Here is a 19,311-nt window from a genome sequence, read left to right as displayed (position 1 = left end):
TGTTCTCATGCTTTAAAAAACGACCAAAATCTTGCTGTCTGTCTACTGGATGTGCAACAGGAAAGCCTGGATCACGAAAGCCTTCACATAGGACTGGTTCTTCAACTGTCATCCCGAACACGAAACTGTACTTGGCTGAAATGGGACTGCCCTTCAAGGTCTGGATTGAGAAGGAGGACTTGGACTAAAACTCCCATTAACCTGTTTTTTATTTATTTATATCAAGTAGTGAGTATTGCGAGAGCAGTATTTAAAGAATGTACAATTTTTTATATATCGATTGTATTTAGATATTAATACATTACAGTCTTTTCATGTACCTACAAATGTAATATTTAATGAATAAACTTGAAAACTGTACTTGTAAAATTTGTGGGGGTGATCCTATTTCGTGGCTTTTCAATTATCGAAGCCATGTCTGGTCTACATTATCTGCGAAAATCGAGGGAATAGTTTACTGGTAATATGTGCAGGTTGTCCCGTGAGAGTTCACCACAGTGTCATACAAACAAAGAAAAATAATGATTTTAGTGGAGGGTATTTTGTAAAATTATTTACCTTCTTTGTAATGTTTAGTTCACAAGAGTCAATACTCTCTGTGAATATCTCCGCTGTGCTGCTCTCTTGACTTGAATCAAAGACGTTGTGGTTGGCTTGAAACAGTTGGCTACAGGAGGACAGACGTGTTAGAAATATCTTAATATTGTTTTAACTTTAAGAGAACTTGTTGCGAGCAAACTTTTCTCCATTTCACTTTTGAGGAGTCAAGATGTTAAATCAAACTTACGGATATCAACATATGATGGAGATTTAATTCCAAATACAAAACCTCAATGCCACTAAAAGAACTTTGAAGATAGAGAGCAGCTTTGCACATTCAGCATAAAAACACATACACTCACTGTAAGTAAATCAGTCTGAATTGTGATCTGAAAAAACCCAAGCACATGTTAACTTGTGTAAAACCTACACAACTGATGTATTGTACAAATCAATAGCAGCTTTCCAAAAATATTGGAACAGGCCATTCATTCACCCTGAATTAGTGCCCAGCCTATTGTAGGACACAAGGAGACCATACCTACATTAACGCATATACGTAAACGCATATACGTAAACGCATATACGTAAACGCATATACGTAAACGCATATACGTATACGCGTACACGTATACGCGTACACGTATACGCGTACACGTATACGCGTACACGTATACGCGTACACGTATACGCGTACACGTATACGCGTACACGTATACGCGTACACGTATACGCGTACACGTATACGCGTACACGTATACGCGTACACGTATACGCGTACACGTATACGCGTACACGTATACGCGTACACGTATACGCGTACACGTATACGCGTACACGTATACGCGTACACGTATACGCGTACACGTATACGCGTACACGTATACGCGTACACGTATACGCGTACACGTATACGCGTACACGTATACGCGTACACGTATACGCGTACACGTATACGCGTACACGTATATATATATATATATATATATATATATATATATATATATATATATATATATATATATATATATATATATATATATATATATATATATATATATATATGTATACTCATCACTCATCATTAAAGTATAAAGTACAAAGTAAAGTCAAAAGGAATGTATTAAGAAATATTAAAATGTAATTTTAAAAAAAGATAGATGGCCTGTAAAACACGAAAAACAAAGAGTGGACAGAGCTACTGCCACCGGCTTCCGCGTGACGGCGCCATCTTGGGAAAAAATACATTTCTGTGCAATTAAGCCAGCTAGCTCACTAGCTAGGCCCGAGTGTTATCTTAACTTTACTTTAATAGAACATTTAGGTCTGTTAGTTTATTTTACAGACATTGAGCTGGGCATTGTACGTCCTGACTATTTAATCTATTTGGAATCCAGTTGTTTTTTTGGCTTTGGAAAGCAAATCGTACTCCTAGATAAACTTTTCTTGTAATTCCTTTTAGATTTATATATGCCATAAGCACATTGTATTTAGGGAATTTGAACAACAATTTAAATGGTAACTATCAATAACCTTCCAGGCGACCAAAAGACCGGCGACCAAAAGACCTACTACCAAATGACCGAGTACCTATACATATATGGGTGTGTAAAAAGAAAATGCCATATAACTCACTGTCCGAATGCTGTGCTGGATATATTTCTGTTAGGGCTGAAACACAAGAAAAGAGAAAATGTGCGTTAAATTAAATTAATTCATGGTTTTATGATTTCAGGAAAATAAAATTATTCACAAAATTGTGCTGCAGCACTCTTTTTCTCTTAGAGTAGTCCCTCTTTATAGTTGTGTGTGAAAGGATGTGTATTTGCACATGTGAGAGTGTTTTGGGGATCTGGCAAAGCTCGCTCTTTAAGTCTCACAGGGTAATAATCTACTGCTGAGGCTGCTGGCCACAAATTTGTTCTTCTTACGGAATTGGTGGCAGTTGAGGAAGTAGATCGATAGTGGACACCGAGAGCAAGTGATGCTATCAAACTATCGTATTTATTCGAGTATTAAAACTAAATGTTAACATTATAAGAAAATGTTTCACTTTTTTTCAGCTCACGCCTAAGATTGCACCAGTACTGGTAAATGGCAAATGCTGAACACATGTCACTATGACAAAACATTTATTCAAAAGATATGTTACGGAAACCTGGTAAAACAAACTATTATGAATATGAACAAAATTCTTAAAGGGATTTTTCAATTTTAAATCCTTAAAGTCTAATTTATCATCATAATATTTAAAAACGTTCAAAGTCTGATTCATCATCATCTGATTCACCAAACAATGAATTCCAATCTTCTTGAGCAAGGATAGCATTCCCTGGATGGACACTTTTCCATGGAGATTTTTTTTTTTAAATTTACCATACGAACTTTATTCAATTTTTTTGGTACAAAATGTTGCACTTTATACTCGAATAAATACAGTAGTTAGAGAAGTCAACGATTCATTTTTGCCCACTGACCACAGAAGTAGTGGTTGGGTATACGGAGGATGCAGGCCAACTGGAATGCTGTTTTTGTGGTCACTGTGGCAAAAATGAAATCATTAATCATAGCTAGAACAGGGATGTCAGCAAAAAAAAATCTTCCAAACTACCCAGGGGGCAGGAAAAACTCATAGCATTGTTACCCCATAGAATGTGATAACAAATGGTCAAATCACCTCCAAACTGAAAGCAAAATAGAAAGAAGTATAGGAGGGTGATCGAATCTGGGATACAATGTAGCCTGATAGGCAGTCGGTGGATATAAACACCCACATACACACGTCAATATTTTGGCAGCGCCAGACAGCAACTATTGTCCACGACGTGTCTGTCGGGATAAAATCCGGCTGAAAATATTCCGTTGGGTGAGGCAAAAACCCATAAATCTCTATTTGTTCTCACACCGTGCCAGGATGCTGGGATAGATTAGTGATATTGGGGTGTTCACTCGATTACCCTTGTATCTTCCTTAATTCAATAAACCTACTCTGTATGTTTTGGGGATATGGGAGAAAAACCCACGCAAGCCCAAGAAATACATGCAAACTGCACAAAGTGACGACCGGCTGAGATTGAACCCATTCCCCCAGAACAGTGAGGCCAATGTGTTAAACACTTTCCATCGTGAAACATAGTGGATGTTTTGAAATCTAATTTTGTTTCAGCATACAAAGAATGTAATCACTTATGTAGACATGTACTTACATGCACATAAGTATAATAACAATTTCGGAAATGCAAATTCTAAAGTGCTCGTCTGTATTGGTATTGTGTGTGTGTGTGTGTGTGTGTGTGCGCGTGTGTGTGTGTGTGTGCGTGTGTGTGTGCGTGTGTGTGTTTGTGTGCACGTGTGTCTGTGTGCATGTACTTAACCTGCTCGCCTTGATGATTCGAAGACGAGCATCCAAATCATTTAGCAGGTTCACTTTCTTGCAGCACTGAGAACAGTTGATATCCAGCAGTTCACTCGAATACAGCTGCGGCAATTTCCGATTTGCATGTCCTCCACTGGGTTACAAAGATAATTATCCACACATTGCAAAAAGAGCAAATGGACAAATTCCCTACTCTCTGGAAATTTGGTTGATGAGAATGCGCTAAAATGAGTTTATTGGCACAAGTCTGTTATTGCACACGCAATTCACATTTTACACTTTAACTGGTAAATTGTTGGGAATTTATTATTTTTCAAATCCAGTCCCGCTGAGCCACTTAGACATGTACAACGGAAGATGAAAATGTGTTTTAATGATGGAACTGTTTTGATGTTCTAATGCAGAGTTTGATGTACCGTATTTACTCGCATATAAGCCGCACCCTGAAAGTTGCCTTGAAGTGTTTGAATTTTACAAATGCTTACGTATAAGCCGCCCCCTGATTCTCAATTTTTACCTCGATGGTCATGGTTTTAATAGGGAGTACAAATGTGTTACTTTAAAGTTGAAATCTTGAGAAAAATCATCATAAGTGGGATTTCTGAGATAATTTATGAATCAAAAACACTTTATTAGGGTAAATATCATAAGGAAGTTAATATGCCAGTTGTTTAGCATTTTATTTTTATGTCTATTTTGAAATAAATTTCTGTATCGGCATTCGCTTGCATCGTGACGTCACGGCAAACACATGGGCGCCATTTTGTAGTGACGTCATTGTTGTTGTTTTGTAAGAGGTGTTTTTTTGCGAGGCGTGTTTTTATGCTCATATAAGCCATAACCTCAATTCAGGCATCATTTGTTTGTCTGTCAAAAGCAGCTTATTACCAAGTAAATACAGTACTCCCTTTGTGGATGATTATATTGAGATGTTTATTAAAAATGCGGTTTCATGAATATAAGCAGAACAGAAATAGGAAATACATATACAATATAATTGAAACAGTTAAATACACTGTACATGAATCACCTAGATACTATATTTTTTAATGAGCAGATACCCTGGAGTGGAAGAATACGCCATCCTGTGATCCTTCACCACTTCATGGTTTCAACATTTGCGGCTTCAGTACATCATGTTTATTTTTTATCTTGAGTATAAAAAAAAGTTAATAGAAATGTCAAAATCTACACTAAAACTCGTAAGCGGAAGACAGGAGATGAAAAATGGCGGTGAAAAATGGCAGGGCAACGGTTCATATTCGGCGCTGAAATGGGTGGCACTCATCGCAGAAGCAAAATTTCATCGTAGAAGAAGAATGATGCGATGGTAATACAAACCGCGTCATGCCTTTTCTTCGGATTACATTACATGCTTTTCGCCTTAATCTACAAGTTCGACCGTCCTCATACTATAAAAAAACAGGAACAAAGCCTTGCTGCCTGTCTACTGGATAAGCAACAGGAAAGACTAGATCACAAAAGACTTCACAGAGGACTGGTTCTGTTAGGAGCAGCCTTCTGCTGTTTTGCCCACTCTCGTTTGTCCCTCCTGCTATGCCGTTCATAATTAGTGCATGATTTGCGTATTTAAACACCAGTGAATTTAGTGTCATTGTTTGATTGTCTGCGTTGATTCCCTTGCCATGCAGCCAGGCTACCTAGCTCCTCGATTCCACTTGTTCTCCCTGGTCTGGTTTGTTTTTGTGTTTCGTTTCACAAGTCCTTGTTGTTTTGTACGGTCCCTTCTAATTTATTAAAGTTTTTGGTATGAGCAAAAATTGCCTCATCCTCACCTGCTTCCCCGCGACTGGGTCCTAATCCTTCCTACCTCGCCGCGACGTCTCCCGTGGACGTAACAGGTTCTTAAACTGTTTCGTTCCGAATGCGAAGCTGTACCTTGCTGAAAGGGGGCTGCACTTCAAGGTCTGGACTATGCAGGAGGACCTGGACTCAAACTCCCATTAACTTGTTTTTTATTTACTTATATAACGCAGAGAGGAAATATTTTCACTGTGAGTAAAGTATTTAAAGTATTTACAATTTTCTAATATATAAATTGTATTTAGATATTACATTCACTGTCTTCATATGCTTACGGCTGTAATATTTAATAAATACACTTTCGACAATTGTACTTGTGTTCTTGTATTTCCGTATAGGTGCGAAAAAATGTGGTACGAAAGTAATATTAGGGGTGATCTGACTTTGCGTTTTTCCAATTATTGTGGATTACTGTACTAGCTAATCAACAGGACATATGAAATAGGGAACTTATAATAATGTTAACCAAAATAATTATTAGTGCATTTACATTTTAATATAGGGAAGTGTTTTGTTCAGAACTGTGTTTTAAAATCAATCAATCAACTATATTTGTACAGCAGATTTGAAAGAACTATGAGTGAAGCCAAAGTACACAATTACAGTTTTAAAAAAAAGATTAAAATCTACATTCCTGCCGAAAATACTTTTAGTGTATTCATTTGAGCCACCAACCTTGATGGAAAGGAGTATTCCAAATTTGAATAGCATTTGACCTTGGAGTTTTTATCATGGTTTGGGCTGCTTGGAGAGAAATCTGCATCCTTCCCTTCCCCATAGTCTTCAAATTTTTCCTCCCTGGGGATAAAAGACAGAAACACATTTGAAAACCAGTGTTTGATAAATGATTGGTTTGATTCACTGAGAACTTCAAAGGTGTAGAGAGAAAAAAGACATAATATAGGTATAATAGGGTAATTTCAAATGGTGAATTCCTGTTTCAAAAATTAAGAAATGTGATTGCAGTATTCAATAAGGTTTTCCAACTGTTGGGTTTATTCTGTCTTACTGTTATACATATAGTCGTATTAATTCATTTCTTTGTTAAATCATTCTCTTATTATTCTCAAAGTGTTGCGAGGTCACCAATAACTGCCAAGTCATCTGTAACCTGGACTGCCTGTTCCAGGATGTTTATACAAACAATTCACCCAATCTGGGTCTTCGAGATTCGGTGGTCCCTTTTGTAACGAGGCCAGGGTCATTTGGCCAATAACAAGAATGTTGCTTCGGTCATTTACAACATAGTGGCTATACCTCGTGACGCACTTCGGGTTTTTCTTTATGTAATTGTTATATGATTCTTAGGTCAAGGGAAGGCATAATTTTTCTAATCCAAATGTTGTTAGGTCTAGTCTCCTGCCTTGTTATTGGTAAAATACTTTGATTGTTATTGTAGTTCCAGATGTTGTTTTTACTCATACGTGATGAAATGATCAACAACTCTGTAAATTGTTTTGATTCATGGCAATAAGAGTCATACGAAAATGTCTATTCGAGAAGACGCTCCGAGGTTGTAAGGGAAACCCTGGCTTGTTGAATCTCCCCTCTGAGGTTTTTATCCGTGATCCATTCTATTTAATTAAATGTCAATAATTGAATAAGATGTCTGCCTGCAGTTATTGATAATTACGAACGAGGGTAATTATTAATGAACCTAACACCAACCAAGCAGAAAATATGGGAACAAACAATAAAAAACATGTTGCCCCACCACTGGCATTTATTATGAATAAATTATGAGACTGTGAGGCAGGCCATTTAATGAATCACAAAGAGCGTCCGTTGTCAATCTGGCTCCAAATTTCTCTAATTGCTTTTGTTAATCAGCTTTGTGTGATAGATATACATGGCGTGGACCATTGAAATATCACCAAAGATTTTCATTTGGATTGATTTTCAGACTCTGCTTGATGGCAAGCCGCAGTGTACCCATATTCAAGCAAGATTTCATCAGCCGAACATGCTTTCATACATATCCAAATGTAAACAAAATGCTCAAAAACAAGGGAACAACACTTCTCGTTTTGCTGGTTCTCCTGCAACAGGTAGAAAACGCCTATGGCCGTGCCATATGCATACTCTGAGGGATTGGAGAAATGCTGAAACCGTGCCTAAACAGTGCATCCAAAGCTGGCAGCTTTGACCCCCTTTTCACTTGGACATTGGAGAGGTCGATACCATCCTCTGTCCATCCTTCCCAATCCTCTGCATGTTTTTCACTGATGTCTTGATCCCATCTACGTTACTCCTTACAGAGATCTTTTAATCACAGTGTGGTATGCTGGAAGCAAGGCAGCAGACAAAAAGGCCATGCAGAAAGTGATTAACACTGCCCAGAAGATTGTCAGCTGCTCTCTACCCTCACTGGAAGACATTGCCAGCCCTCGTTACCTCAGCAGAGCCAGGAACATCATCCATACTATACCCATACCACCCTGGTCACAATCTGTTCCTCTGGCAGGACAGTTTTTCTACATCCATCAGAACTCTAAACTTGCGGTAACACAACACAATCCCTTCTGTATAAATACTTCGGGGTGAGGTAATATGAAAAGACATTGGGCGGTGTTCTGCCTCCCACTGGCTGACTGAAGGTAAGTGGAAGACAGTGAGAGGTAAGTGATCCGCTCGGGGGGTGATGCGATGTATACATAACGGCAGAATGTAAAATTACGAGTCCGAAATTATAACTTCTTTGGGTCTTTTGCCTTGAAAACGCACCTAATGGAGAAGCACTGCCAATTTCGTCATACCCAGTTTCTGAGTGTGATGACAATGAGGCTTTTGTTGTTGCTGATGACGACAAAGTCTATGTCCGATTATTATTATTAAGAGAAGTTTAGTGGGCAGGATGACAAGAGCCAATATGCAAAGGGCTTCGTAAATGGAATTTGCAACTCCCAAGATTCCCCTTCTTGTTATTGCCTTGTCTGGCAGCTTGATGCTATATGTGAAAGTATCTGTTTCTCTATCCCATTGCATGCCGAGCCCTCTCTCAACACCTCAACAGGTGGAGTTTCAGAGCTGAGATCCAGATTCTTTGTTTCTGCAGCTCTTTCTTCTTCCGGGATAGCCGTGAGGAATTTTCCATTGTGGCTTGTCCACTTCGCCAAAATAAATCCTCCACTGGCATACAAAGTGCAAAGGTTATTGTCCAAGGTCACTGCATTCTTGTGTAGGCACACTCTTCAATCATTTGTCTCGATAAAATTGCAAAGGACTGTTTGGACAGCATCTTGGGATGCAGTGTCTTTGTGATCCTCAGCAGAAATGGTTCTTTGGCATTGGCAGCTTGGCGTTCTTGGGTGGCAATCCGATGCTGTGGTGGCCGTTTTCAAAAGTTGTTGTCTTCTCCACCAACTCCATGAATTGATTGTGTTCTTGGGACATCTCCACATCTGGCAGTCCTCATTGCAACTGTTTATGATGTGCCACGGCTCCATTGCACTCGCACAGTTATCTCCAATAAGTATGCCGACGTCTGCTTCTATTTCTGGCAGGCGCACTTCACTGAGGTCGGGCCACTTCCGGATTTCTGATTGCTTGGGAATATTCTTGGAGTGCACAGGAATGTTACAGTGGGTGTAGACCTTGGAGAGCACAATGAACTTGCTTTCTTCCAACAAACAAACCTCCAAGACCAAAATCATGTAACTGTTCATGGGTTTCAGTCCTCCAGGCCGATCATGATTCATTGTGCTCAAAAGAATTTCTTTTGGTTTCCCTTTAATGTTCAGCTTTTTCCACAGAGCTTCAGTAAAGAATATGGGTGTGCTCCCCAGGTCCATGGCGGTTTATTCATGTTTGTCACTCTTCATTGACTTTATTTTCATCGGTACTATTGACAGCACACATTGACTTTTCTCCGGCCCCAGTAAGAAAAGTAGCTTCTTAAGTGACAGTAACTTGAGGGCGTGTTTCTTCTTCTTGAGCTTATTTGTCCTTCTCCTGACAGACAGAATCTCCTTTATTTTGTGTAAGATGCCTGGCTGTTTTAATTCACAGTCCTTACACTTTGTTCTTTTCCTACAGAACTTACTGAGATGACCTGAAGCCAAACACGCAAAGCATAAGCCCCTGGACTTCTAAAACTACACTTCTACCATGTGTGGCTGATTCTTGATTTTGTTGCAAGTCGCCAGGGGGTGAGCTTGTTGACAGCATACACATGGCTTTTCGAAGGCACTTCCGTTCTTACTTAGGTTTATTGACTTGGTAAATTGGTAGGGTTATCTGTCTCCTCCAGTGATTCTATGTCCTCCATAGTGTTACATCGGATAAGGAAAATTGCGTAGGCATTTAGCACCTTTTCGTCTTCAGACATGATCTGCGGCCACTGTGTGCCTTGAATGCCTTGTCAATGTAGGCACTGGCGATTGGTAGTTCATCTCCATAATGTTTGAGCAGCAGTCGCTTAGGTTCTTTGTAGCCTCTGTCAGGTTGCATGTGAAAGCAGCTACAAACTAGTTCTTGGGGTTCGCTATTAGTAAATTGTTCCAAAAAGTACATATTATCCTGATCATTGTCAGTCTTCAGTTTTATGGAATGTTCAAATGCTCGGATGAAGGACTTGTATTGCAATGCATGGCCTCGGAAAATTGGAATTTCTTTGATCTGTAGCTGTTATTGCAGATCACCTTCTGCCTTTGCATGATCTCCGGAATGTCACCTTCTCTGCAATCATCTGGCTGGACACCATTCTGCAATACATCTTCAACTTCAGGCTGCATTTGTGGAGGAGCAGCCTCATTCTGTTTGGCAACATGGCATTGCTCCTGAGGAAACAATGACGTCTGCAGCTGCAATCCAGTTTTTGCTCTTTTCATAAAGTCTAATATGAGCACCATTTTGGGTTTGAACCAGTTCTCTTGGTCTGTTGCATGTTTATCTTCTAAGATGCATTACTTCTCTGTTAAGAAATCTAAATTTATCTAATGTTCTTAAAAAGTCATTTTCCATTCCATCTTGAACACATTCTGCATCTTTCGTCAATGCATCTATTATGTTCATCCTGGAGAAAAGGTCCCCTAATCTTTGTCTCCTCATGGATATACATCTTTGTAATTTATCCTCCTTCCCCTTTTCTGTAAGCGTTGTTTATCCTGCGCTCTTAGATTTTGTATCCTCGCTTCAATACGTTGATCCATAGAATTATCCACGTCTAAAAGATTGTTTTCCTCATTCATCTTATCAATTACACGATGACTCATTTTAGTTACATATTCAGGTACATGTCCAAAAACACCTTTGTATTCCAAAGCCACTTTCCTCAAAAAGAACAATTGCAACGCAGCTTCTTTCACAATGCCAAACTCTGCATGGGTGAGTAAACATTGCTCGCGCAGGAAAGCTATCAATCACATTTGAAGTTTGGTATGGAAACCTGGTAAATACAGTTGTGTTCAAAAATTTACATAGACTTGTGAAGAACATTATGTCATGGCTCTCTTGAGTTTCCAGTTATTTCTACAACTCTGATTTTTCTCTGATAGAGAGATTGGAAAAGATACTTTGTCACAAAAACATTCATGGAGTTCGGTTCTTTTATGACTTTATTATGGGTAACAGAAAAGGTGATCAAAAATATATACAGTGTTCCCTCGGTTATCGCGGTAAATGGGGACCGGGACTACCCGCGATAAGTGAATTGCCACGAAGTAGGGATTCACCTTCAAAAATGCTTAATTTGAATTTAATTCCAATTTTTTTTTTAATTTAAAAAAATACCCCCCTGTATACAGAATACGGGTAGAGAGAGTGAAATTCATGTTATAACAAAAAAAAACTCAAAAATGTTGTTTTAATGTAATATTTGTATTTTTCCCCCCCAAAAAATCTGCGAAGCTCTGAGTCCGCGGTGGCTGAGCAGTTAAGTAGCGAGGGAACACTACACAGCAACAGGAATTAGCCAATTTGGTGACTTAGAAAGTTGTTAGTGAAATGAGCTTCATAGCATGGCCTCTTAACTTCTTGTGAGTGATTATGAGTGAGCACAGCTGGTGACTTCTCTGAGGCCATTTAAATAGGGCTCATTGAATGCAAACACCCACAAACGCTACAATGGGAAACCCAAAGGAGCTCAGCATTGATCTGAAAAAGCGAATCCTTGACTTGAACAAGTCAGGAAAGTCACTTGGAGCCATTTCAAAGCAGCTGTGGGTCCCAAGAACAACAGTGCAAACAATTGTTTGTAAGTATAAAGTGCATGGCACTGTTTTGTCACTGCCACGATCAGGAAGAAAATGCAAGCTATCACCTGCTGCTGAGACAAAATTGGTCAGGAGGGAAAACATTCTAGATCTACCAAGAATTAGAAGCTGCTGGAACACAGGTGTCCACAGTCAAGCGTGTTTTGCATCTCCATGGACTGAGAGGCTGCCATGCAAGAAGGAAGCCCTTGCTTCAAAAGTGGCACCTCAAGGCTCGACTGAAGTTTGCTTCTGATCACATGGACAAATATGAAACTTCTGGAGGAAAGTTCTGTAGTCAGACAGTACAAAAAGTTAGCTGTTTGGCCACAATGCCCAGCAATATGTTTGGAGGAGAAAAGGTGAGGCCTTTAACCCTAGGTACCCTGTGTCCACCGTCATGCACGGTGGTGGTAGTATTATGCTGTGGGGCTGTTTTGCTACCAATGGAACTGGTGCTTTACAGAGAGTAAATGAGATAATGAAGAAGGAGGATTACCTTCAAATTCTTCAAGGTAACCTAAAGTTATCAGCCCGAAAATTGGATTTTGGCCGCAGTTGGGAGTTCCAACAAGACACCCAAACACACATCAAAAGTGGTAATGGAATGGCTGAATCAGGTTATAATTTAGGTTTTCGAACAAGACACCCAAACACACATCAAAAGTGGTAATGGAATGGCTGAATCAGGTTATAATTTAGGTTTTCGAATGGCCTTCCCAAAGTCCTGACTTAAACCCCGTTGAGAACTTTTGGACAATGCTAAAGAAACCAGTCCATCTCAGAAAGCCATCAAATTTAACTGAACTAACCAATTTTGTCAAAAGGAGTCGTCAAAGATTAAACCAGACGCTTGCCAGAAGCTTGTGGATGGCTAGCAAAAGTGCCTAATGTTTTTTGTTACAAAGAAGTATCTGTTCCAATCACTCTATCAGAGAAAAATCAGAGTTGTGACCACAACTGTATATAAAGCATGCATGATAGGCAGATTGAACACTCTAAATTGCCCCTAGCTATGGGTGTGAGTGTGCATGGTTGTCTGTCTCCTTTGGCCCTACAATTGGCTCGCCACCAATTCAGCGTGTCCTCCGCCTCTAGCTGTGAGTCAGCTGGGATATGATCCAGCACCCCCCACCACCGTAATGAGGATAAAGCAGTTTGGAAAATGAATGAATGAATGAATATGATTCTACTTACAAAAAATCCGAGCAGAGCAGAGACACCAGCCATGACAGGCATCATAGCTTTCATTCCATAAGGATTTTCCGTAAATCATACTGATTTGTGAGAAAAAATAAACCTTACTGCCGTAGTACTAAAGTTATACAAATTCACATTTCACAGTTGCCATATTTTGCCAGACCTATCTCACTTGCTTTTCCACAAACTCGCTTCGCAATGTGCAATCATGATAATATTGCGATATACTTGGGCTGCAACCTGAGGATTTACCAGACTAAAAGAAGCTCTAATCTATAATCCTTAAAAAGCGTGATTTATGGGTGTGTGAGTGTGTGTATGCTAAGTTTCTCTCACTATGTTCATCCAAACTGCGCGACCTGGAGAGTGGAAATTTGTTATGGTGGCCAGAAACGGCTGTCGGATCCTAATAGACAAGTGATTAATTTGTTTCACCTTCAATAAGTGTAAACTCAACTTTTCTTTGTTACAGCTGAAAGCAGAGTTGATGTACGAATCTTTGTTTATACATGATGGTGTGGCTGATTGGTCCGCCAGTGAGTTTGTAAGTGCTCCCTGGAACACTTTTTTTCTGTCGTGATGGGAATTATAAAACCACCCATTCATAAATCATTATCTATTCTCTAATCCTTGTTAAGCGTGATGTACGGATGGGTGTGTGTGGGTGTGTCCACCTGGTAACTCGCTAGTGGAAATTCTACCCAAAATGACGTTTGTAAATGACTTGGAAAGGCGTCTCGGGTCAGCGCGTCCAGCACCACTGTGTCTCGCTGAGTCTTTCCATCACGCTAGGGGAAAAACGTCCATTCGGCGAACATTCCGTCGGCAAAATGTCCGTCGGCGAATTGACTTTCGACGAATCATCCGAGTACTCTACAGGCAAGCGAAGGTCAGTAAGGAACACCAACATCACGGTTCACGCTGGACGGACATGAAACGCCATCCATAGCCATCAAGACTGCAGCATCAGGGGATCATGGGCAGAGTTCAGGCAGGAAGAGCAGGGCTAGGATGGGGGGAAGCACTTCTCGAGCATTCTCGTCCAGAACTAACCGCAAAGAGAGGAAGGAGATGGTGGTGGCAGAAGTGATAAGGATGGGGGAAGAGCGCAACAAGATGAAGGCCGACAAAGAAGCTGGACAATCTGGGAGGGAGTTGTCAACATAAACATCAGTAGGTCCGACCTGTGGAAAGGACCCGCTTCCTCATTCGCGCAACCAATGACACGCTTCCCTGTCCTCGTATCTTCCACCAATGGTTCGGGAAGGAGGTATGCTCCGCAACTGTCAGGAGTGGCTTGATTGCCCCTCCTGGCATGATGTCATGATTATTATCAGCCGTGGCGAATTAGGTGATTAGGTTTTTTTATGCTATTTAAGGATTATGGTTTTTGTTGAACGCTGTCGGATTGTCTGGTTTCTTTCCCTGTGTTTCCACATTGTCATGCCGTTTGCTTGACGCCACGCCACGCTGCATGTTTCTTTTCTGTAGTAGTAAGTGATCAAGCTAAGTTGTTGAAGTTATGTTTTCCCCCTTTATTAAACCAAGAAACAAGAGCAACATATCTGCCTCCCCTTTTCCATTTGTTTCGGCGACTCCGCACCTGGGTTCACCTTCCCCCCCGATCGCGTCGCACTAAGCGACGGGATCGTAACAGCAACGCTCCCAACGCTAGCCTCCGGCACATCTTGTCAGGCTGCACAACTGCACTTTCACAGGGGCCCGACAGATGGGGCCATAATCAGATCCTGAGGAAACTAGTTGAAGTGCTGGAGAGACACCGATAGAGCAGTAATAATTCACCACCAGCAGAGAGCACACCAACTTTGTCACGGAAGGGGGGTGAAGAGATAAAGCAGGCCACCAAGGCCCTTTTCCAATTGTCAAGAGTGGGACATTAAGGTTGACCTCAACAGGCAGCTGATTCCCCATGGAGATCATCACCACATCACCAGACATTGTGGTATGGTCTGCCAAGGCAAGAGCAGTGCACCTCATAGAACTAACAGTATGATCAGAGGAGGGAAGTGGGGCCGCCTTTGAGCGCAAGAAGGTCAAATACTTGGAGCCGGGAGCTGAGTGCCAGGAAATTGGCTGGAAGTGCACTGTCTAACCAGTCGGGGTTGTCTGCCGAGGTTATGTCGGGCTGTCGACAACACACCTCCTGAGGGACGCAGGGGTGTCTGGAGGCAGCCCAAGGAAGGCCATAAAATAGCTGGCAGAGGGGGCAGAGAAATGCAGCTTTTGGCTTAGGAGGAAGAACCGGAGCTGGGGAAACAACAGCTAACCCCAACAACGGCTGCAGAAGACAACAGCTTTCTGCTACAAAGGGTTACAGGGAGATGTCTCTGTCACTTCTACGCCACCAGGAGATGTTCCAGGATTAAAGAAGCGAAACATCAATGAACGGTGGTTCCTTGCTGATGACCCTGCAGCTGACCCGTGGGCACTGGAGGAGGTGACAGGCAGCAATGCCACACAGGGAAAAACACCTACCTGGTTGACAACAAGACAAACGTTCACGCTTATATTCATATTTAAAGACAATTTGCTGTGTTCAACCTCACATTTTTTCAGGATGTGGGAGGAAATTGAAATACAAGAAGAAAACCCACATAGGCTCGTAGAGAACATGCAAACTTCAAATGCATTGCTAGAGCCAAATCAAATCCTTTATCTTAGAACTGTGAGGGTGCCACTCCTCCATATTTACTATTATATATGTATACATGTATACATGTATACATGTATACATATGTGTACATATGTGTACATATGTGTACATATGTGTACATATGTGTACATATGTGTACATATGTGTATATATGTGTATATATGTATATATATGTATATATATGTATATATATGTATATATATGTATATATATGTATATATATGTATATATATGTATATATATGTATATATATGTATATATATGTATATATATGTGTATATATGTGTATATATGTGTATATATGTGTATATATATGTATATATATGTATATATGTATATATGTATATAATAGTGAGACAAACATTCTACTGAGAACATTGTACACAATAATGCGACCATATGGGAATCATAATGGTTTTGTTGTTGTGATTGATTTAACAGCTGGACAATCCAATAGTATTATCAATACAACAGGAAAAGCAATTTCTAGAGAAATCATGTGGGAGTGCAGTGGGGCTATTATTTGCTTTTTCTGATTTCTATACATAGACTCACCGTTTTTGCAAAATAGTGTTTAGGAAGACAGACTCATTGGCATTTTCAGCACAGTGTTCCATATCACACTGTTCATATTCCTTATGTGCACAGTTTTGTGGACAAGGATGCGCGCACAAAATAATAGGAGGGTCCAGCTTTGCCTCTGTAATCTGAAATAAGACACATCAAAATAGGATAAATGTTCATTGATTAATTTATAATCTGCGCTTATTCTCACAAGGGTCGAGAGTGATGTTGGAGCCTATCTATGTCAACTATGAGCAGCAGCAAGGGGACACACTGAATTGGTTGGTTGCCAGCCATATATACATAAATAAACACACCCTAACCCACACACACACACACACACACACACACACACACACACACACACACACACGAACCCACGCACACACACTGACCCCACTCACCGAACACACACATACACGTACACACACATTCTCACCAGCCTATAACCCTCTTGATATTATTCACAATAATCATATATTATTTTTCTTGATCACTCAATTATTGGATTTAGGAGGCTTTAAATGGAGTTAGAGCTATAGGAAAGTCGTCGTTTTTCTTGCATATAAACAAAGTATTGAGAACTCACCTGAGATCCCATCTCTGTTTTCCGTGCCTTTATGAAATAAATCCTCCAGGACAAAAAAAGACCACGTAGCTTTGTAAGTACTAAGTCGAAAAGAAACAAATGCCAACATTATATATGTGTAAAACATAAACAATTTGCAGAGTCCTGATAAAAAATATATGTAATATACTGAATTACAATTTAAAAACTGATCGCATGTATGTCTTATACAAGAAGTTCGATTGGAATGCAGATTATTATCCGCAAAACAGCTCGAGGCCTGTTTATCATTTGAAAGGAATTACATCACCTGCAAATAATAAAATATAGAGTGCTTCCTCTAATTACCTTACATTTCTCCCGTTGAATTTAAAAGCCGTTACCTCGTCGCTCTGGCCGAATCGACAACCAATAACCCTCAATTCCTTCGCCTGATTGAAGCATTAGTCTGGTTAGTAATCAAAAATCTGTTGCTGGCGTTGCTGATCGCAATGTCCACCCACACGCTTCGTGATAAAATTGAATGCACAACTAACGACTCCATTCAAACCTGCAATTGACATCGCTAAATCGCACTGATGCGGCAGGGTCGAGCAATTGCAGATTTAAGTGCCGGAATTCTATGGAAAAATGGTAACGTGTACGATGAGTCATAACGATGATACCCCATTGTGGTCAAGAGTGCGTCTGTTTCTCTTTCTGTAGTCAATTGCCGTTGTCCAATTCCTTCAGGTTTTACGGCAAAGAGGGAGGTTGCGCGCATTAAGGGAGAAAAACAGAAGAGGATGATGTATACGCCGAATCCCAGTCAAGCGCTTCAGGCAATGAATTTTTACTCCAGTGAGCCGCTGTTTCTCTTTTCGAAGTCAAGTGAGCCGGTCGCGCTTCAATTTCGGTTGCCCTCTACCATAAGGTTGTATGGCAGGTGCAGAACATGACAGTCATGCGTATGAACTGATAAAAACAAGACGACCAATCGAGCGCTTCGGTCAAGGGTTTTTTAACTCCCTCTCAATCGAATTGCAATTTAATTGAATGAAAAGATGCCATATCCACAAATAACTCTTTAAATAAATACAATTAAATTACGCCAATGTTTTTTTCTGTCCATCGAAGGGAATCCCAGCGATGACGTCACCATGCAGTTCAAGTAGTATTATTTAATTGTAAAGATGCTATATTCACAAATAAATGTCACTCTTTAAATAAATACAATGAAATTACGCCATTGATTTGTGCGTAGTTCAAAAAAAAGTCTACAATAAACAGAAGGTAATTATCCATCACTTGTGTTAATTTGTGCTCAATGAGTCAAATGGCCTGTGAGATACTGAAGAAATTAGGTGCTAATAACAGTAATAAATTAATAATTCATAAATGGGGTGTGTCTTTGGAAAACTAAAAGGTGTTCGATAGACAATAGGTCATCCCCTATTTTGTCTAAAAATTTGGTGTCAATCGGTCTAATGGTTTTGGAGCTATTGAGGAAATTAGGTGCTAATAACAGTAATACATTAATAATTAATAAATGGAGTGTGTTGATGAAAAAGTAAATTTAGAATCAATACGTCTGGTGGCATGTGAGCTATTGAAGAAATTAGGTGCTAATTAGAGAAATATAGGTATTAATAATTAATAAATGGAGTGTTGTTGAAAAACCATAATGTGTTCAATAAACAGAAGCTAATCACCTGTCCTTTCTGTAAATCTGTGTCAAAACGTCAAATGACCTGGGAGTTATTAAAGATATTAGGTGATAATAAAAATAATGAATTAATAATCACTAATAGTAGTATTTTGTTGAAAAACTAAAATATGTTCGATTAACATAAAGTAATCACCTATCTTTTCTGTAAATTTGGTGTCAATATGTCAAATGGCTTTGGAGCTATTGTAGGAAATAGGTGCTAATAACATGAATAAATTATCAATTATTAAATGGAGTGGGTTGTTAAAAAGCTTAAAGATGTTTGATACACATAACGTGATGTCCTATCTTTTCTGTAAATTTTGTTTCAATATTTCAAATATGATTGGAGCTATTGAAGATATTAGGTGCTAAGAACAATAATACATTGATAATTAACTAATTGATTTTTTTTCTTGCTTTCAGTTTCTTGCTTTATCAGATCGAGACATTGTACATGCCACACTTGTCACACTGGATATGCAGAATGAAAGGTCACAATAAAAATGTGTGCTATTTCAAATTATTTATGCAACACAATCAATCATTCTGGGAAAATGCAAATTACTGTATTTTGAATGTTTATGTTGTTTTAAGTTTGACTAACCCAATCATAGTCTGAAAAAATGAAAATGAAAAATGAAAATCAGACATAGGCATTGTCGTCATCATTGACTTGACAAAAAG

The 19,311-nt window shown here is 39.6% G+C and overlaps 1 protein-coding gene across 4 annotated transcripts in view; it reads right to left on the bottom strand.

Annotated features, from left to right (window-relative positions):
• The window catches only part of LOC144208554 (rab11 family-interacting protein 4A-like), a 56,645-nt gene that overhangs the window by 35,621 nt on the left and 1,713 nt on the right, over positions 1-19,311 (bottom strand). The window contains exons 1-7 of one of the 4 annotated variants that reach the window (XM_077734473.1): positions 17,321-17,929; positions 16,959-17,038; positions 16,361-16,512; positions 6,416-6,538; positions 3,915-4,049; positions 2,176-2,211; positions 559-667 (exon numbers count right to left, since the gene is read on the bottom strand). In XM_077734473.1, the coding sequence (XP_077590599.1) occupies positions 559-667; positions 2,176-2,211; positions 3,915-4,049; positions 6,416-6,538; positions 16,361-16,512; positions 16,959-17,038; positions 17,321-17,381 (696 nt within the window). In that variant the 5' untranslated portion in view covers positions 17,382-17,929. Of the gene's footprint in view, positions 1-558; positions 668-2,175; positions 2,212-3,914; positions 4,050-6,415; positions 6,539-16,360; positions 16,513-16,958; positions 17,039-17,285; positions 17,930-19,311 lie in introns of those variants that run through there. The other 3 variants (XM_077734472.1, XM_077734469.1, XM_077734470.1) reach the window with 3 other exon arrangements.

Source organism: Stigmatopora nigra, chromosome 15 (genome assembly GCF_051989575.1).
Source record: "Stigmatopora nigra isolate UIUO_SnigA chromosome 15, RoL_Snig_1.1, whole genome shotgun sequence".
Taxonomy (NCBI): Eukaryota; Metazoa; Chordata; class Actinopteri; order Syngnathiformes; family Syngnathidae; genus Stigmatopora; species Stigmatopora nigra.
The sequence above is the reverse complement of the archived record's forward strand: the minus strand, read 5'-3'. Positions and strand labels throughout refer to the sequence as shown.